The sequence below is a fragment of the Camelus bactrianus genome, chromosome 10 (assembly GCF_048773025.1).
Source record: "Camelus bactrianus isolate YW-2024 breed Bactrian camel chromosome 10, ASM4877302v1, whole genome shotgun sequence".
In the NCBI taxonomy this organism is placed as follows: Eukaryota; Metazoa; Chordata; class Mammalia; order Artiodactyla; family Camelidae; genus Camelus; species Camelus bactrianus.
Genome location: NC_133548.1, coordinates 45,675,289 through 45,697,277, shown reverse-complemented (window position 1 = coordinate 45,697,277; position 21,989 = coordinate 45,675,289). Strand labels below are relative to the sequence as shown.

General features: G+C 35.2%; 2 protein-coding genes across 2 annotated transcripts; both read left to right on the top strand.

The window, feature by feature from the left end:
- Nucleotides 1–7,190: 7,190 nt before the first annotated feature.
- On the top strand, nt 7,191–8,141 carry LOC105068558 (olfactory receptor 52A1-like). Its single transcript, XM_010954433.2, has one exon. The coding sequence runs from the start codon at nt 7,191–7,193 to the stop codon at nt 8,139–8,141; it is 951 nt and encodes a 316-aa protein (XP_010952735.2).
- A 12,484-nt stretch (nt 8,142–20,625) lies between these two features.
- Nucleotides 20,626–21,558, top strand: LOC105068557 (olfactory receptor 52A1-like). Its single transcript, XM_010954432.3, has one exon. The coding sequence runs from the start codon at nt 20,629–20,631 to the stop codon at nt 21,556–21,558; it is 930 nt and encodes a 309-aa protein (XP_010952734.1). The 5' UTR covers nt 20,626–20,628.
- Nucleotides 21,559–21,989: the final 431 nt, after the last annotated feature.

The following is a 21,989-nucleotide window of genomic DNA, read 5'->3' as shown; positions in this document are numbered from 1 at the left end:
CCTGGTAGCCCTGCAAATTTCATCTCTATCTAAATATACAGCTTCTTAAAAAATAACACTTCAAGAAAAACCTGAGGCTCTTGTTCTAATGATGTCTATTGGCCTGATTGTACAATGTATTGTCCATCTCCAGCTCCCATTTTAGTTTCATTTGCAGTTAAGACACAGATAAGAATGACTCAGTAGAAAAGTACTGAAAATATATCACAGCACTGCCTTATGAACTCAGCTTTTGGCTATGTAGATTCTCTAAAGCCTTACCAGAGTTCATTCAGGACGAGGAATGAAAGAACCTAGCATTCTCCTAGCAATTCCTAGGAGGAATTGTTTGAAAACGAACACTGACATAAGGTAAAGTCTTAAACTTCTGATAACACAGAAAACAATATAAGACAAAATATACAAGAGAGTACAAGTTAAAATAATTCTTCAAGAACATTGTTCCCAGGTAAAAACTATACAAAATAAACCAATATCCAGCACAAATTAATAAGATAATAAATAAAAATGTCCCTTTAAAAAAGAGTGGTTTAAGCTAATTCATCTAATTAAGCTAAAAAAAAAAAAAAGAATTTGAAAGAACAGCTAGTACTATTTGTGTCCCAAATCTCTTTTAAAGCATGAAATCACTAAGGCAAATTGTCACAGACATTAAATGAATTTAACCATGCAATACAACTGAGTTATTTAAAACCTTAGCTGTGGAGTCAAAACTAAAGTTTTCCTCCCCAACTGTAGAATACAGCATACTCATAATTGAAATTGTGGTCATGTTGTGCATTCTAATTTTCTCAAGACTGCAAGAAAGAGTTGTTAAAAATACGACGTTCTTAACATGCATTCATCTGAAGAAGTCACAGAGTATTATATGAGGATATAGACGTTCAAGTACAAGAAGAAGATCAAAGTTTTGAAGAGAACATCTAAATTCAGCAGCCTTAAGGAACTTCCTGGTTCTACAATGACAGAGAGCCAGAGCCTTACGGTGGTTTTTTTGTTTTTTTGTTTTTTACTTTCTGTACTTTTTTCTTTTTTTTGACCTTTTTTTTTAACATGTTTTTATTGAAGTACAGTCAGTTTACAGTGTTGTGTCAATTTCTGGTGTACAGCACAATACTTTAGTCATATAAGAACATACATATATTCATTTTCATATTCTTTTTAATCATAAGTTGCTATAAGATATTGAATATAGTTCCTGTGCTATACAGTAAGAAAACTTTAATTTCTTCTGTTTGTTTGTTTATTTTTAACTTTTTTTTTATTGAGTTAGTCATTTTACAATGTTGTGTCAAATACCTGTGTAGAACACAATTTTTCAGTTATACCTGAACATACATATATTCATTGTCACTTTTTTTTTTCACTGTGAGCTACCACAAGATCTCGTATGTATTTCCCTGTGCTATACAGTATAATCTTGTTTATCTATTCTACATATGCCTGTCAGTATCTACAAATTTTGAAATCCCATTCTGTTCCTTCCCACCCCCGTCAGTGTTGAGAAATGAAGTTCTCCTTCCATGCAGTGGAAAAATTACCACTATATTAGTATGTTCAGATACATGATTATTGTTACCTTGCTATTGGTCAGAAAGAATGGACCTAACTCGTAAGTACATAAATACTAAAAAAATAAGGGTAACTATACATTTTAGAATATGCTATATGTCCATATACAATGTAATTATTTTTTCAAGTGTTCAATACAGTTAAAATAAATGTAAGTGTGTATAAGATCATATTTGTACCATAACTTTGTGTATTTCTTTGGGCCAATGATCTCACCTACGCAAGTCACATAAATCTCATAGCTCAACTTTGCAAAATTTTGCTATAATGTTGAAATTTCTTTTATTCGTGTTTATATCACTAGTAACTGTAGTAATGCCTAATTTATAAAAAGCAAGGCATTCAATATTTGTTGAATGAAAAATGTTTCTTGAATGGACAGAATCACTATTTTTTTCCATACAAAATAATACTCTCTAGCATTTAAGAATGATGATAATTACTTTCACCAGTAAAATAATCATTTAAACATTGCATTTGATATATAAAATCATAAGAAAAATAAATTATTTCATAAAATTTGTGTCTCCATGCATGGCAAATTTGATACCTCAAAGATGTGTACACCATGTTGGTCTTATCAAAAAGCCTCATACACAGAAAAGAGTTTTCTGCTTTTCCCATATATTTTGGCTTTATTCATTAATGACTCATCTTTAATTCCGACCATAATTACTGTGTGGATCAGATCTTTACTTCAAGTCTTACATATGCGTAATAGATACTACAATGACAACTACTACAAATATTATCAATTATTATTATTATCACTACTATAATACAGTTTCTAAAACATTTTTACAAAGGTAAATGCTTGCTTAATTTCTCTACATGTTTTCATATATAAATTTAAACACAAAGTAGCTAATACTGAGTAGTTAAGTGTCTTAATCTAAGATACTCAGAGAACTTAGGTTTGGAAACCCAAATAATCCACAAATGTATTGAAAGTTCAGAATTTTTAAAAGCTTAGAAAATAAGCTTTAGAAAATAAAACTGCTTCTTAAGCATCCTCCAAAACCATTGGCCCTCAAACGTCTCTTGTTTCAACTGATCTGACGTGATAAATCCTTGGTGGACTCTGAATAAATTCACTCAAGCACAACGTTGTAGTGTTCACCTTATGCCACACGCCAAACCCCATTCTCAAGGTCAAAGCTATCAATACTATTAATCAGAAAATGAATGGGGTTGATTCTTCTATGAATGATGGGTGGGAGCCAGTGGGTAAATCAAGTCCCCTTTCCTCTCCTATAAATATCAATAATGAGATACAAGTTTTAAGGAATAGTCTCATAAAATGGAACACGTAGTCACATTTAGCAGCAGTCAGTTTCAATGATGCATCATAATTAAGGACCTCCCATCTTGTCCTTCATTTATAGTTTTTAGTATCAGAGCCTCCAGTAAGGTAATAGCATATAATACCTTTGCCCTGAGCTTTGATTTCTTTGGGGGAGGGGCTACTATGTTAGGAAGTAATAAGTTGAAACCTCACTAACTTCTCAACCCAGTTAAGATACTGAGTCATGACACATCCTAGGAGAATTTAAATATTAGTACCATCATTAAGTCTGGATGACAAATCATAAAATTTTTAATAAATATGTCACCAAGAGGAGGAAAGAGAGAATAACTTTGTAGCCTGATTATTTCCTTTTCTCCAGTCATTCAGCCTGCTAAAAGACCAGAGGTCCTTTTGGGGAAAGCTGGGAGAAAGATTATAATTATACATTTTTGCTACTGGATATATATATACACATATATACACATATACACACACACATATATATACTCAAGATGTTCTGAGTCTTGTCAGATAAGTAGGATAGAAGAGACTCCTTTTTCCCTCCATCTTAAGATATCTCCATCTCTCACATTCCCTTAATTTCACTCCTAAAGAGCTCAAAATCAACTTGCTCCAAAGGTGATCCAGGAGATATGCTCCTGGTAGACTCCTTTTCCTCTAGAAACCAGAGAACGTCCTGACCCTATGTTCCAAGTCTGACACCAACTTGCCTCTGGGAAGGAAGTCAAGGATGAGAAGAGTATTAATGCTCAGGAGGGGCCTCAGGAGGATGATGATGCTCTGTGATCAACCCAGGCACTTAGTAATATCCAGCCAGTCATCCATAATATGTGCTGGAAATGTTGCTGGAAACAAATTGATGCAACCAGCCCATTCATATGCCAGGCCAGCCCCCAGCTCATTCCCTACAAATTGGGAATTGCAAGCTGACGAAAGGTTGTGATGACAGTTTATTTTAAGAAAAAATGATCAAATAAGGTTTTAAAATCTTGTTTTACTCAATATTTCTGTCCATGTCTTCTCTGTGTTTAGAATTTTTTAACAACAACAAAAACAACAACAAAAGATGAAGGACTAGATTAACATGATTTAGAATTCAAAGGTTTTCATGGGTAGTTAGGTCATATTTTCTTGTATTTCTGGACCCCAAGTAATTAACGATATAAGCAAAGTTGTCCCTAAGATTTCTGGGTTCTAGATGACTGGATCCTCATTAATTCTAATGTTTTCTGGTTTATTAAAAAATGGAAAAAGGCTAATTTAGAGGTAATCTACCTTTGGTTTCTATGGAGATGTGGTGGGTGTTTAAGTAATGTAGAAAGTAGAGGAAAGACAGGAGATTCATAGGTCTTGTAGAGATTCATATCTACCTAGCAGCTCAATCCTCTTTGTGTCAGGGCAAAGGAGACTCCAATCTCCTTTTTGTCCTCTTGCCTCTGTTGGAGTTGACCTATTAGGACCTTTTTTCCCTCTTTCATTCAGTAAGTAGGATTGAGATTATCCCTCATGTGATAGCAGTTAGATTATTTTCAAAAAGCTAAGAGAAATAAAGCCCTGTTGTCTGTCATAGAAACTAGATTTAACAAAATTTAGATGCATATGTTTCCCTCATTTTATCACTATGTACTCAGAGTCAGGAAAGGAGGAGTAATTATTACAATTTTGTTTTCTTAAATCATATGATCATTTTTAACTGCAAAAAAAGGTCTGTATAGGTAACTAGTTAGAATATCACCTTATTATTTCAACCTGATCATTTGATGACTACTTGGAGAAAAGGCCAATCTTATACATGAGATGATGGAGGAAAGCTATTAGGCTCTCAAAATTTCTTCTTCTCATGGAGTTTTCTTTAGTACTATCATCAATAAATTTTCACTTCTCTGTACTTTGTTTTATCTCTCCTCATTATTCCACAGCCTGTTTCTGCCTTGACAAAATAACTAGGCTTTCTATAAGCTACCATACATTAAGGATTCAAATTGTTCCGGACAATAATCTGCTCTACATATGTAAACAAAAAGAATAAAGAATGGTGCTCATTGTCCCTTTATACAAAGGGTTAACTTGTAACCAATCCACTGCAGTCAAGGACAGTGCTTCCTGAGGGGAATTCATGATGGAAAAAATGAGATGAAGCATTCTGTGCTTTGCATACATGGGCCCTTAGATAGTTAACATCTAAGGAAAAAATCCAATAACCCCAGATTTTTGTATCTTCACATACACAGAAAAGCACTAAGATCGTTAACTTGGAATATCTATTCTTTGTGATTAGCAGTAATCTTTTTTCTCTTGACTACAAATATTTGCCAGACCCAAAATTTATATATATACTGGCTCCTCCCCTAACTCTTTGGAACAGTTCCTATTGACAGGCTGTAGTCCAAGCTACAGTCTTTAGTAAGGTCCCCGAACGTAACTGAAACTCACTGTTCTTATGTTGCACTTTTTTTTTTCAGTCAACATACATGATCTCATTTAACACTCAGCTAAGTAAGGATAGTGTCCTTAATTTACAGATGAGCAATTAGTAATAAGTACAGTGCTTTAGCAAGATTTCATAAATAGTAAGTGAGGTATCCAGAATTAGTAGACAGGTCATTTTCTGATTTTCCAGTCCTTGATTTTAACTACTTGCTGAATACTAGATAAAATAAAAACACACTCATTATGTTTTTCTCTACACTCACAAGACCAGCTTTCTGCCGCCACACCACTCAAAATTCTTTGTAAGTAAATTATGCAAATATTCCCCTTTTTGTCTTTAAAAATCTCCAATTTTTCCCCCTAGTGCGACACTATAGGAGTTGCTCCTGACATCTGGTACCTGAAATTGCAATTCTTAGATCCCAAATAAACACTTTTGCTTGACTTTTGCCTCCTAACACTTCTAGGTTGACAAAGTCATAAAGAACTTGTTTCTAGGTTGTATAGAGGTGACCAGTTCTGAGTTAATCTCTTTGTTGAAGCAACTGGGATCAGTGTTTAGGCAAAGATGGAAGATAGAAAAATGTAAAATGATTAAAATATTAGAGTGTGATTAATGAAACTAAGACTAAAAGGAGAAAAATAGAGAAACTATTATTAAATGTATTCAAATCATCCCCCCAAAAATATGAATCATAATCTGGAAAGACTGTTGATCTAGAGAGGTATTAAGAGCATTATACCAAACGATCTTCAGGATTCAAGCCACAGCTAATCACTCGCAGTACAATGTAAAAATTTTAAAAAGAAAAAGTAGGGAGTCCACTATGCACAGAAGGATATGTGATCTTACTCAGAGCTCAAGAAACCTAGCAATCCACTAATCTCGAATCTCTGAGGGGGAAAAAAACATTATTATGCTAATCTAGATCTAGCTTAAGAGTATGTCGAAACTAGCCAGATCCTGCGTGTATACGCTATTTTATGTAGTCCATTCTTCTTGAATTTGGCATCTCTGTATTGTTTTTCTGCTTTCACTTCTCTCTCAATCCCCTGAACACTGGTAAAAAACCAAAACCAAAACCAAAACCAAAACAAACAAAACCAGCTTCTCTATTTCACACTCCCTATTCCACTCAAAACATCTACCCTAAACATAACTGGGCCTTAATTCACTTAGAAAACCAAGCTGACCTGGCTGTGTCTGAAAGAAGACCATATTCTTCAAATCTCCACTCAGGGCCACATTTACTGTTAAAAAAAAAAGTAGTCTGCTCTATACTTTAATAAAGAAATGAATTAACACAAGAAAGGTGAACTCTGTTCTGACAAAGTCCATTTGAGAACCAATGCGAATGACTCAGGGATAAACAATTCATTCTCTGGGCCCAGGAGCAGTGTGGCTAATACTGAAAGTTCCCCCAGGATTACCTACTAATGGTCACAGGACCAGAGAAACAGGATTTCTTTTAGGACACCAAGGCTCCCAGAAGAATTACCAACTGTTATGAAAATGGCATCTAGAAGTACATAAGGGACAATGAATGCCAGCATTTCAGGCAAACTAGGCTAGAGCTCAAGGAAGATGTCAAAGGTTGGGGCTCTCAGTTTCATGGTTTTCATTTCCACAAGAGCTAAGAGTGACATCAAGAATCCTGACACTTTCCCATTTTCCAGCTCTCGAAAAGATTGTTTGCTTCTGCCATTTGGCAGGTGTTGTAGAAGATACTGGCCAAACAATCATCCAAGGCACTGAACTTATTTGCTCAATGCTCAGTATGGTTGCATGACAGTGAAACCTGAAGACTTTTGACTTCCCATCCAAGTTTTCTTCTGCAGGTATCAGAATCAGTGGTGAGAAGACAGAACATCAACCTCTATGGCATCCATTAACATATCATATTTGAACCCCAGAACCGTAATCTTGATTGGAATTCCTGGACTAGAACATGTGCAGTTTTGGATTGGGTTTCCTTTCTTTGCTGTGTGCCTAGTGGCTCTTTGGGGAAATATCATTTTACTAATCATCATCCCTACAGAACGCAGCCTACACCAGCCCATGTACATCTTCTTGGCTGTGCTGGCAGCCACCGACATAGGACTCTGTGCAGCCATTGCTCCCAAGATGTTGGCTATCTTCTGGTTCAGATCTTACTCTATGGCCTTTAACTCTTGCCTAGCCCAGCTATTCTTCATTCATGCCTTGCAGTGCATGGAGTCTGGCATTCTATTGGCCATGGCCTTTGACCGCTACATTGCCATCTGTGATCCTCTGAGGCACACATCCATCCTCACACCTTCAGTCTTGGGTCGCATGATAGTGATAGTGGCAATACGAGCTACAGTGCTGGTTGGTCTGTTACCCATTCTGATCAAAAGACTGCACCTTTTCCATTCCACTGTAATTGCCCACTCTTACTGTGAGCACATGGCTGTGGTCAAGCTGGCTGCAGAAGACATCCAAGTCAATAAAACATGTGGTCTTTTCGTGGGTTTTACAATTCTGGGATTTGACATGATTTTTATCCTCATTTCCTATATCCTTATTTTCCAGGCTGTTTTTCGCCTACGTCAAAAGGAGGCACGGCTCAAAGCATTCAATACCTGTACAGCTCACATTTTTGTTTTCCTTGAGTTTTATATTCTTGCCTTCTTCTCCTTCTTCAGCCATCGGTTCGGACATGTTGTCCCCTCTACCCACATACTTCTGTCTACCATCTACCTCCTTGTGCCACCGGCACTCAACCCTATTGTCTATGGTGTAAAAAATAAGGTAATTTGTAAACGTGTGACACAAATTTTTCTTCTGAATCATGGATCCCAGCAGTGATCTATCAAGTGACTGCAATCATGTAGAGAATTATTTTCTACAAACGGAAAGAATTTGGATTCTGTTTTTAACTGTTGGGATTTCACATCATCATTCTCTGAGAGGCATTTATTTCCAAGACTACAGGTAGGTTGACATAAAAAATGTTCAAGTTAACACTGATATTAGCTCTCTATCTATAATGCATTTCACTTCTAATTTAATCTTTATCATCTCTTCCTTTTATTATCTTTATTTTTAATTTGTAGTTCTTTTAATTCTTCATAAGAACACTTTGTTAGTTTTCAAACTTTCTGTTTTGGAATGTATATGGTTTCAATTATGAGTTTATTTTAACCATTGATTTTGTTGCATATCATACATTTGACATTCTGTATTTTCATTCTTATTCAATTAAAATAAGACTAATATTCATTGTGATTTCTGTGTTATCGAATGAGATATTGAGACATGTGCTGCTTGATTTCCAAATATTTAAAATATTGAATAATGTTTTTAAATTCTAACTTAGACAGAAAATGCACTCTTTACATTATTAAATATTTGAAATGTGTTAATACTTCATTACATCCCAGCTTAAGGTCTATTTTGTGTATCCTTGAAATGAATGTACATTATATTGTTATTAAAAAGTAAGAAAAAATAAGAGCAAATTAAATATAAATAAGGTGAAAGAAATGATAATAATGGAACATGCATTAATAAAATATGAAGCAAATTATAGAAGAAGAGCCAGAGAGAGAGAGAGAATAAAAATCAATGACACAAAGAAAAAAAAAAGACTTATTACTACATAGCACATACATTAAAATATCAACAATGGAACATTGTGAATAAATTAGTACCAATGAATTCAACAATATAAACAAAATAAGCACAATTCTTGAAAGACATAAATTACAAAAATTGGAAAAGAAGAAATATAAAACCTGAATATCCTTATATCTAAAATGCAACTAAATTTTTTCTTCAATTATTTTTGAAAAGTAAAAATTGTATATATAATATATATTATATATAAACATGCAATTTTTTAAAACTGGACATACACATTCTGAAAATACTACTAGGAGGAAACTAACATAACCATCTTCTCACACAGTTACTTTTTGGGTTGTGGTGAGAACACTGGAGATCTACTCTCTTAGTAAATATCAAGTGTACAACACATTATTAACTATAGTCACCATGCTGTGCATTACGTCTCTAGAATATGTTCAACTTATAACTGAAAGTTTGTACACTTTGATCAATATCTCCCTTTTCCCCTCATGCCATAGCCTCTGGTAGCCATCATTCTTTTCTCTGTTACTATGACTCATGACTTTGACAGTTTTTTGGTGAGTTTTTTTTTTTTTTTTTTTTTAAGATTCAACATATAAATGAGATACTGTGATATCTGTCTTTCTGTGTCTGGCTTATTTCATTTAGCATCATGTCCTCCAGATTCATTCATGTTGCCACAAATGGCAAGATTTCCTTCTTTTTTAAGGCTGAATAATATAAATATATATATTTATATATATATGTCACATTTTGCTTACTCATTCACCTTTCAATGGACACTTAGGGTGTTCCCATATCTTGGCTACTGTGAGTAATGCTGCAATAAACATGAAACTGCAGATATCTCTTTGACATATTGATATTATTTCCTTTGGCTATATACCCAGAAATAAGATTTCTGGATCATATGTTAGTTCTATTTTAATTTTTGGAAGTACCTCTATAATGTTTTTTATAATGGCCCTACCAATTTACATTCCCACTAACAGTGCACAAGGGTTCCCTTTTTTCTACATCTTCACCAACACTTGTAAACTTCTGACTTTTTGATAACAGCCATTCTAACAGATGTGAGGTGATAGTTAATTGTGGTTTTGATTTGCATTTCCCTAATGATAAGTGATGGCGAGCACCTTTTCATATACCCTGACATTAGGGGAAAAGTTTTCAGTCTTTTACCATTGTATATAAAGTTAGCCATGGACTTTTCATAAATGTCTTTTAGCTTGTTGAGGAAGTTTTCCTCTACTTCTAGTTTTCTGAGTGTTTTTATCATGAAAGAATGTTAGATTGTGTCAAATGTTTTTCTGTACCAACTAAGATGGCCATGTGCTATTTTTTGTTTATTTCTTTTGTTCTATTAATGTGGTTTATTATATTGATTTTGTTGATGTTGTCGAGCTACACTTGCATTCCTGAAATATATCCCACTTGGTTATGGTGTATAATCCTTTAATATGCTATTGGATTCAGTTAGCTCAAATTTTGTTGAGAAATTTTGCAACTATATTCATAAAGGATATTCGTCTTAAATTTCATCCCTGCTATGTCTTTATCTGGTTTTGGTATTTTAAAGCTGATCACGCAAAATGAGAATAGCCTCACTGATCTCTGAATGAGAGAACTACCCTCCCACACTTTGCAGCTTGGCCTTGATTTGTGTCGCTCCTTCAAGGCAGAGCTGAGCCAAGCCACCGACAACTTTGCTTTAGCTTCTACCTCCTATTTGACTGGAGCCCACAGACCCAACAGTTGTATCAGTCTAGGATTCTCTCAGGTCTTTTCTGAGCAAGTGTCCAGTCCTGGACATGTGGTGCATACTATGGTCCATGACAGATGCAGTGGCCCTTGTGAGCTCATAAACCCTCCAGAAACATTTCCCTTTATCTCCTTCTTTTGGGGCTTTGGAACTGTCTGCTACTTGCTCTCACTCTTGTGCTTCACTTTAGGTGGTCACAGGCAGTGTTTGTCTTTAAATCTTTTTGACAGGCCCTGCTTCCCCCTCAAAATCTGCTCCAGCCTAAGGGTGTGGGAGCAAAGGTGATGCTCTGTGCTGGTTTCTCAACAGACAAGTCAAATGCACAACTGCAATGTTTAGGAACAAAGTTTGCATTCACCCCCCGGTACCTGCAAGCCACAACAGAAATGTGGGTCCCCATTCCCACAGCTATTGCTGTACTGTAGAAGGCAAGATGGTAGATGAATGACCAAAAATGCCATAACAATCTCTATCAAAATTCAGCTGTCCCTTTTTTTTTCCTTTCATTGAGCAGTCATCTTGTTGTCATGTGTAGATTAGACCGTGGCATTGTTAAAAAGCTTATTCTGTCAGTTTTTTTGACAGTTTATAGTTTTCTGAGTGAAGTAACTGATTCTTTAGGTTCCATATTCTACTGTTTTCTATGACATCATTCTCAGTCCTTGCCTTTCAATTTAATTATCAAAGATTATTCAATTATATAGTAAACAACAGTCTGATGAATGAATACCAAAAGTAAATTATCATGGCCATTTTAATGGTAACCAAATTCTCCAATATAACCATCTATCACAAACCAGCTTAAGGAAGCCATTAATGGGTTTCATAAATCTTTTCAATGTTGCAACTCTTTGTGCTATATGATTAAATTATCAGCAAGTTTCTAAGCAAATGCTCATTTAAATTTTGAAAAGTGAACTAATTCTGAAAAGTGATTCACCGTTTTTAGTATCTTCCAATTTTTGATTAAGCAATGCAATGACATCATAAGTATGGGATAATGATACAGACAAGAAGCACAAAGTCTACTGAACATTTCATTATAAAACTTAAACACTTTAGAAACTTTATACACTCATTGAAAGATAATATCACACTGTGCTAGTCATAGTCACTTGATTAAATACAGAGTTGGACGATACTTAAACAGGAGGAATTTGCAAGTTTGAAGGATTTAATTCATTGCAAACATCAGTTAGTAGTAACCTGAACTGAGTTCAACTATTGATATAATTTAACACTATTATGTAAATACTCCAAAGTATCCATTAAAGATGCACACATACATCAAATTTCATCTCCTCACAGCACATCTTGTCTATATATACAATGAAAGCCCTGGGTAAATTATATCAATTAGTAAGAATAAGCACAAAAAATTCAAATTATGCCATGCTTTTATAAGGTTTTAATTTAAGTAAGTATCCTGTGTTCTACATATAGAAATAATTGTATCATATGGAGTTGTCTACCTACACTATAATATAGTTCTAGGTTCTCAGATGAGGAATTAAAACAATATTCTACTATACCTAGTAAGCTATCCTAAGTCTCATACATAAAGTTATGTTCATTATTATACTGTAGTCTTGACAGAGATAAAAATAGCTTCTACTGTAAAAAAAGTATAATCTAGAATAACTCATACATGAATAATTATTTGAATATGACAAAGATGCCACAAAATATAATAGAAAATAATGTTCTTTTCAGCATATGATATGTTGAACAAATTAAGCATCCATTTGGAGAAGAACAAACCTTGACTATAACCTCACATTATTAAAAATAAAGTTAGTTTTAGATTAATTTTTTATCTAAATGCAAAAGGCAAAATAACAAAGCTATGAATGAAAACATGGGGGGAATATCTTCATGAGCTGGGAATAAGCAAAGGATTCTTAAATAGAATATAAAAAATGAAATCCTGGGAAGATATTACTTAAACTTAAGAATTTCTGTTCATCTAAAAACACTATTAAGCAAAGGGCAAGACATAGAGAGAAGATATGTACATTAAATTGCATTAAATCTATCAATCAACTTGGAAAGATCTATGAACACGGTAAACCTATTTATTTAGATCTTATCATCTCTTTCATTAGTGCTGTGTGGTTTTGAACACAGATTCTACACATATTTTGTAGATTTACACCTAAGTATTTCTCTCTTTTAGTTATTGAAAAGTACTTTAAATTTTTAAATTTTCAATTGTTCATTGATATTGAATGGAAATATAATTAATTTTATACACTGATTTTTTCTCTTATCATGTTACCTTAATAAACCCAATCATTAGTTCCAGGAGATTTTCTTAGAGACCTTGGTGATTTTTCATGCTCTTTACTTACTTTTCTATCCTCATTTCATATGCTAGGACTTGAATTATAATATTGAAATAGAAATGGTGAGAATGAACATCTTTACACTGTTCTCAATAACAGAGAGCAACCCACCTTTTTTGGGGGGTGGGAGGAGTCATTAAGTTTATTTATTTATTTGTTTAATAGAGATACTGGGGATTGAACCCAGTACCTCATACATGCTAAGTACGCACTCTGCCACTGAGCTATACCTTTACCTTCCCTTCTCCACCTTGTTTTTAATAACAGAGAACAACCATCCAGTATTTCACCATTAAGTACAATGTTAACTGTACATTTTTTCTACATGCCCTCTAATTGCTATGTCTCTTCAATGGAACAATACACACACACACACATACAAGGATATATCCATATATATATGTATACATATATATTGCATCCTTTCTCTCTATTAAATCTATTATTCCTTATATGTAAGAATATATGTAAACACATATCCAACAGTTTCAACCACTGGAACTAGGGAAACAACATACATTTTAAAAATTAATCCATGAAGAAAGGAATGATGCAAGAAATAAAGGATGAAGCATTAGACAATGGTGGCAAAACTAAATATAGTAAATAACATCAAAGTTTGGTGTTAATAATTTATACAATTATGAACCCATTAAGTTCCATGGAGATAAGGAAGTACTTGCTCAGGTTGCTAATTATAAACATGGGTGATTTCAACAAACTGAGGAAAAGGAAATAAAAGAGAAAGGAAATAATATAATGTTATGATGAAAAGAAAAGCAATTGGAAAACAAGACAAAGAGGAAATGAAGGATAGTCAATTTCAAAACCTTTGCTTCAATAAAAAGTGAGATAGTCTCTAGAGTTCTGGTTTCAGAAGAGGTTATTTTTTATATGACTGGAACATGCTTATCTGTTCAGGAAAGACAGAAATTGAGAGAAAATACTTAAAGTACAAAGAAGAAAAGGCAATTGATGGGAAACTTATTATGAAGTAATTGATACAGAGAAAATGAAAGAAAATTAAAGGAAAAGATACCACAGGGACAAAATGAAGATGAAATATCTGCAGAATAGGTTTAAAATGTGGGTTGGAAAGGAAAACAAATGTGTTCAACTTTAGAGTCCATTTGTGGAGAAATTACTTGACCATATCTGGTAGGAAAAGCAATGAAAAAAAATAAGGAAGCAAAGATATGGGGATATTTCATCCATCCCTTTTAATTCTAGTAAATATCAGGTATATAGGACATATATATTTTCTGGGACATATAGTCATACATTGCTTACACAATCCCAGAAGTCTCAACAAGAACCCACAATTGAAATACCACCTCATGATTGAAGGTAGGGAGTTGGTTCAGACTTAGTTAAAAATCTTTCTTACATTTGTCTTAGTTTTATTGAGGTATAACTGACAAAATTGTAAGAAATTTAAAGTGTACAACATGATGATATGATACATGTATACATTGGGAAAGGATTTCCCCCATTGAGTTAATTAATATATCCATCACCTCACATATTTACCTGTTTTTTTTAAGTGAGAAAATTTCAATTTTACAATGTAGTGTTATCAACTTAAATGTAATAAATACCACATTATTAAACATCATGTTGAGACAGGAGGGAAGGGGGCAGGGCATGACCATTAAAAGAAAGATATACCAAGCACCAAGATGGTGGAAGATTCAACTCTCAGTAGACCTTGAGCTTCAATATACACTCATTGAAATATAATAGCGTGCTAAATGGTACTCCCACAGGTGCAGGGACAGTTTCAAGGCTGACCATAAAACATGAAGGGTGGATGATGGTCCAATTCCTGGGAATCCCATCCCCCTCCCCAAAGTAGTTGGAATAATCCTCCCATTTGTTCGCATATGAAGTTACTGAGCCCATAAAGACTAGCAACACCATGTCTTGTGTCCACTTTCTCTTTTGAGTGAGAGAGACTGCACTCTGTCTATGGAGTGTGTATCTACTTTTACTTTAAACTGAGCACCCAACCCCTGCACTCGTGGCCTTTCTCTTGTCTTCTGAAACAGCCTGCACTCAGTCTATGGAGTATGTATCTCTCTGAATAAATCTGCCTTTACGCAACTGTGGCTCACTCTTGAATTTTTTCCTGTACGAAGCTAAGGACCCACACTTGGTAGGGCATGTCCCAGGGGCTCAGTTGAGACCTGGGGACACTACCATCCTCTCGCCCCACATTCTTTTTCCTGTATCAATGTTATCAACTGAACACCAGGCCCTGCTTCTGGAAATAAAAAAGAAGAAAGTAAGTTTTCCGACATAATTTTGCATGCAATTAACAATGTCCTATGGCATACAAAGGTACTGCATTGATTTTGTGATAAGAACCCCAACGTCATATTTGATGTATATTCCTCAAGATTCTAAGAAACTTAAGTCACCAGGAGATCTCGAGTAGATTTGTTTGTTTGTTTTTTGAAACTGCAAAGGAAAACTAATAATGGTTTCAAACAAATTTATTAGTGGTAGTAGTGAGACAGGAAGAGGGCAGGGCACAGCCATTCAAGGAATGCTACAGCAATTAACATCAAAATGGTGAAAAGATTCAACCCCCAGTAGGCCTTGAGGCTCAAGATGATGGGAGATTTAACTTCTAGTAAACCTTGAGCTTCATTATACACTCATTGTAATATATTAATATGGTGAATAGCTTGCCCACAGGCCCATTGCAGTCCCAAGGCTAGCAACAAAAGGTCAAAGTGGGAAATAGCCAACTTCCTGGGAATCCCAGCCCCTTCCCCAGGCTAGCTAGACTGGTCCTTCCACTTATTAGCATGTGAAGCTACCAAAGCCCATAAAAACTGGTAACACAGTGCCTTGTGGCCACTGCCTCTCTCTCTCCCCACCTCCCCCACATCCCTTTCAGAGACAGCCCGCACTCTGTCTGTGGAATGTATACCTACTTTTAATCTGAGCACCCAATCCCCACACCTCGTGGCCTTTCTCTTGCCTTTCAATGTATCCCTCTGAATACATTGAGGTAGAGTAAATCTACCTTTACTCAACTCTGGCTCACTCTTGAATTCTTTCCTGCATGAAGCCAAGGACCCACACTTGGCAGGGCATGTCCCAGGGGCTCAACTGAAGCCTGGGACATAGCCCTTCTCATGCCCCACATCTGTTTTCCTGCATCAGTAGTGGTATAATAATAAGAGTAGAAGTTCTTACAGCTTTGTTTCAGATATAGTAGCATTATATTTATAAAGATAAACATCTTTTGTTTCCTTAAGCTACAAGTCTGATCAAAGGCCAGAAAATGGACTAAATTACTGTCTTCAATCTTTCCAGTCTACAAATTTTCCATTTCTCAGATTTTCTTTCCTCACGCCTAATGATCTCAGGTTCACCACGCTCTGAAGGTGACCCATAATTTGAAATTCCCTGATTCTCATTCCTTGGAAACAATTTATGAAGTAACTGAGTGCTTTCTGGCTGTGTGCCCTCAGGCAAGGGATACCATTATGATTCGAAAAAGCTGAGTTCCAGTGGTGTAATGATCTCTTTAGGGATAGGTTTGAAAATTGCCCTGGGATCAGCTCAGAATCCAAGGCTAAGAAAAGCAACAGCTAAAGACAGATGATGAAAGACATTTGATTATTAATACATTTTCAAATCCAAATTCTGGCAGAAAAGAGCTATTCCATTGATTTTTACATCCTGGCTATGTGTTTTTCTTGGTGAGTTTCTTCTCCATGAATTGGAACCTATGTACGGCTCATTGTTTCTAATTGTAGCAAATTTTTAAAGGAAATGGAAAGGATAGTGAATCAGGTGATCTCAAACCTGTAACAATCTTTCCTTTGGCAGGTCACTTTTTTTTTCTGATCTACATTTATTTATCAATAATATGATAGTTGTAATAAATTCATGTCAGAATCTATTACAGAGATGAAAGAGATGCAAAGGTAACCTAGCACCATCCTCTTAACTACGTGTGAAGAAAACTCAGAACTGACAAGTCCCAGTTACTTAGTGCCAGGGCAACATGAAAATAAGGTTTCAGGCTCCTCTTCCAATATTTACATACAAAGTAACCGAATGTTGCTTATTTTATTAAAAAAATAAGAAGAGATGGATTGTGGTTTGGAAAGTTGTCTCTGTGTGTGTGTGTGTGTGTGTGTGTATGTTTGCAGCTTGAGAAGAAGAGCTTGTAAAATATGGAGAGGTCAAAAGTAGAAGCATCCTATTGCCTCTAATAGCTTTGGTGTCTGGTCTTGTTGCCACTGTAACTACAACTTATATCCCATCCCCTGAAATACAGTCCTCTCTATATCTGGGGCATTACAATCTTCTATTTTCGTCTCTTGTTTCTAACACTTTGCCCTGCCTCCATTGAAGATATCTTCCAATTCCTTTCTCCTCTTTCTCTTAGAGATTAGGAACAAACATTTTCTCATTTGATTATAAGAGATAACTTGCATAAATTGCATGTCTTTGCTGTCTTAGAAGCATTTTTAATCTAAACTTTTTTAGAAAACTGGTTTTCCTATTCATGTATTTTCCATTTACCTAGTAAGACTTTAAAGGAGAATATGATTATTTCTCAGGTGAAGTGGACAAATCAATTTAAATAAGTGAAATTTATTGACTCCACCAAGGTCTACACATCACTGGGAAGTCATTTTTCTGTTACAACCATGATGATTTTTATTCATTGTCTCATGGATTTTTAATCAATTATTTCCTCATGAAGTTTCCTCATTTCTGTATTTTTGTTTTATACTTCCACAAGAAGGCAGTAATGTGTTTTTGTCTTCACAGAAGTTCTGTTCAGATTCTGACAAGCATGAGCTACCAAATATTAAGTGCTTACTTTCTCCCATACCTTATGCTGAGTTTTTCATATATAAACTTATTTAGCCTTCTCAATCATTCAATGAATTAAGTGGTATCATTATTTCCATTGACAGTTGAGTAAACTTAAGGAATCTGGACAATATTCCATTTGAGGTAAATAGTAGAATCAGCATTTGAGAAGCTATGTCATATTTCTAAATTCGTATAGTATAATTTTACATAAAATATTTTGTATTTTTATGAGATAATCATCAGATGTGGCCACAAAAGAAGAGAGAGAATCTCAGGAAAACAATGGTTATGCTACTAACAGGTCCTAGATGAGAGGCACAGCAGGCCTTGCAAAGCCAAATGGAAAATCATCAGGGGGATCAGGAGACAGAAGACAGGAGGAAGGGGTAGGGTGAGGAAGAACTTAGGCACTTATAACAAGCCCTTTATTGGGGTTTCCATAGTAAAGTCAAGACAGGGAAGGGTAAACAGTATAGGATTGGCTACTCTGAATAATTTTGGTGGGCTTTGCAGTGTAGGGGTGGGCTCTATTGCCTGGTACCTGGCCCTGGGATGTTCAAGGCAGAGAAATATTGCTTCTTGGAGTATGTGGGCCAGATAAAGGGGATACAGATTGGTTAGTTTGCATATCAAAAGTACACTACTGGCTGGGCCTTTTGCTATCTCTATGAATTGGCTTACCCAGACAAGGAGGGACAGCCTCACCCCAGCCAGAATGGCTTTTTAAGATGTTAAAGGATCATAATATATAGAAAGGTACATATATATAATACTATATATTTTTATATTTATGTGATATATTTACATTATACATAAATTTTTATTATATATAGTGTCATATAAAATATATACAAATATATATTTATATATTATTTATGCATATATTATATAATATATATCTATTTTATTTATATGTTTATATAAATACATACACATTTATATATAATACATGTACTATGCTGTATAGAAGGAAAGTAATGCAATAAATTAACACCTACAATTGTGAGACAAGCTAAATTTTACTTTTACTCTTACATTGTCAGACAACTTATAAATAATTATCTAAGATACATCATTTTTTGTAATTCCTTTAGGCTCTGCCTTTGTCTGCTCATGTCCCCTTAACAAGATATATTCATATTTATCACCAATCTCTTCTAGGGAATCCATCACTATTCCCACTTAACCTCATTTCACGTGAACATCAAATGGAATTTCTCTACACAAAATTTCTAATTTTTAAAAAATCTATATCTCTTTAGTGCCTTGATCATAGTCTACTGATAAATGTAGCTACAGAAGCTTATATAAAAAGACCTCCTACTTTCCGTCTCCACTGAAGTATTTCATACTTTACTACATTGAGAACTTTCTAGCTATACCCACATATATATTCCTATTGACTGTGAATCAGTCTTTTTTTTTTTTTTAATATAATTTCACAGCAGTAATTCCTCTAGTTTCCCTTCAAAGGAAAATATATAAAATCCTATTCAGAGTGGTATTCTCTATTCAATGTATTTGGCTATGACAAAAAAATCATAGACTAAAACTTTTGCATGATTTTAAGCTTGCAGAATGATTAATGAAAAATAAAAAAGAGAGTATATAAAGATATCTTAAGCTTTAGTGAGTATATTTCTAAAGAAAGAGAGAGCAGAAAAAATATAAAAATATCAGAAATTTGGGAGGACTGTCAAGTAATATAATCAATATACAAAGTATCAGAAATGACTCTTACTGCCTAATGAACATAGTAAACTGAAAGAAAGCATCTAGGTTAGGTTGAGTTCCATTATAAACAGTATGGTGGCCCACAGGCAACCCTATCCTTTTGCATCTGAAACAGATGAACAAAATCAAAACATTTCAGCTAAAGGGGTTATCCAGTAGGCCAGTTTTTAATGTTACCATTCTGTCCTGATTTACGGTGCCCTTTTATTTAATTGATTTCCTATTTACCTTCTCAACTTTCTGTCTTATCTAAGATCTGTGAGGACTTGTATCACCTTCTTCCCCATTCTGCTTACACATCCATTTTGAAAGCTAATGGGCAAGAAGTAACTCATTGAGTCAAAAATGCTCCGTCACTACTGATAAAAGGACATCTCCTCCATATAACTTTCAAGAACCTGGATAATGGGCCCACACATGGGTTACTCAACCAATTTTTGTGGAACAAACTTCTTCATTCCCCAATCTGATACTCAATTCTAAGATTTGTAAGGAGATATTTTACTCTCTAAACCAAAGAAAATGGGAAGACTGGGAAAGGCTACCACTTTCTGGAGATTCTGACCTTTGAACAAAATGGACAGGGCTATAGGTTTGAGGATCTAGTCTACAATTTCAAGTGTCACAGAGGAATTTCACCTCATCTGAAATGTGTCTGCAGTCTGAAGGTGGATATAGACAAAAAAGCTAATGTTGCCATCTGTGGGACTATCTAAGCCCACCTCAAAAGCTAGTAAGATCAACATTCTTAGAATCATAATTTTGATTTCAACAATTTCTAGGTGATAAACACTGGATTCATCTTCTTCATCCACAAATACCCACACTGGTATTTGGAAAAGGTATCCAAGAATTCTATTTTGAGATTGACTTAAACTGACTCTGAAAGATTCAATGTCACATGGCCACATTTTCATTCCTTTTTTTTTTTTCATGATCTAGAAGAAATGATGAAGATAATTCTCTTCTTTCTTTCCATCCAAGATCAGTGATGAGGAAAGGATTTATCAACCATATGGGATCTACTAACATGTCATATCTGAACCTGAAGACAGTGATCCTGATTGGGATCCCTGGCCTAGAGCATGTGCAGTTTTGGATTGGATTTCCCTTCCTTGGTGTGTGCCTGCTGGCTCTACTGGGAAACATCTTCTTATTAATCATCATTGCTACAGAACGCAGTCTTCACCAACCCATGTATATCTTCCTGGCAGTTTTGGCAGCAACTGACCTAGGTCTCTGTGTAGCCATTGCTCCCAAGATGTTGGCTATCTTCTGGTTTGGCTCTTGCTCCATGTCTTTTGATGCTTGCCTCACCCAACTCTTCTTCATCCATGCCTTGCAGGGCACGGAATCTGGCATCCTGTTAGCCATGGCCTTTGATCGCTATGTGGCCATCTGTGATCCTTTGAGGCATACATCCATCCTCACACCTGTCTTTCTAATTCAGATGGTACTGATGGTGGCAATCTGGGCAATGGTGCTTGTTGGGATTCTACCCATTCTACTCAAAGGACTACAACTTTTCCAGTCTGTGATTATTGCCCATTCCTACTGTGAGCACATGGCTGTGGTCAAGTTGGCTGCAGAAGATGTTCATATTAATAAATCATATGGGCTCTTTGTGGCTTTCGCAATTCTAGGTTTTGACATGATCTTTGTCTTTATCTCCTTCATTCTGATTTTTCAGGCTGTTTTTCATCTTCCCCATAAGGCGGCACGACTCAAAGCATTCCACACTTGCACTTCCCATATTGCCATTTTCCTGGAGTTTTATATTCTTGCTTTCTTTTCCTTCTTCAGCCACCGTTTTGGACATATATCACCCTATGCCCATATCCTCCTGTCTACCATCTATCTGCTTGTGCCCCCTGCCCTTAACCCCATTGTTTATGGTGTGAAGACCAAGGAGATCCGCAGGCGGGTTGCTCACTTGGTATTCTGAAGTGTGACACCTAGCAGTCATCCAAAAATAATAATGACACAGGAGAAATATATATTTACCTGTTTAAGATGGAAACTCATTGCACTATGTGTATCTTGGTAGGATTTTTACATTATAATGATATCCCTTAAAGATATATTCCCCAGGCGAGGGCAATCAGAATATAAGATAAACTTGGGTAAAAAAGTATACATGTATCTCATAATTTCCTATCATTATTATCCCTCCATCTCTTGCTTCCTTCCTTCATCTTTGTGCCTCCCATTGTTCTTTCTCTGCCCCACCTCCTTTCTTGTTTACACATCTATTGCATCTTTCTGCGATACCAAGAGGCAGTTTATCTTTTGGAAGTATAATGGTGACAGAGACATATTCATGATTTCAAAGGAATAAATATAATTTAATTTGATTTAGGCCACGGTAAGATAAGA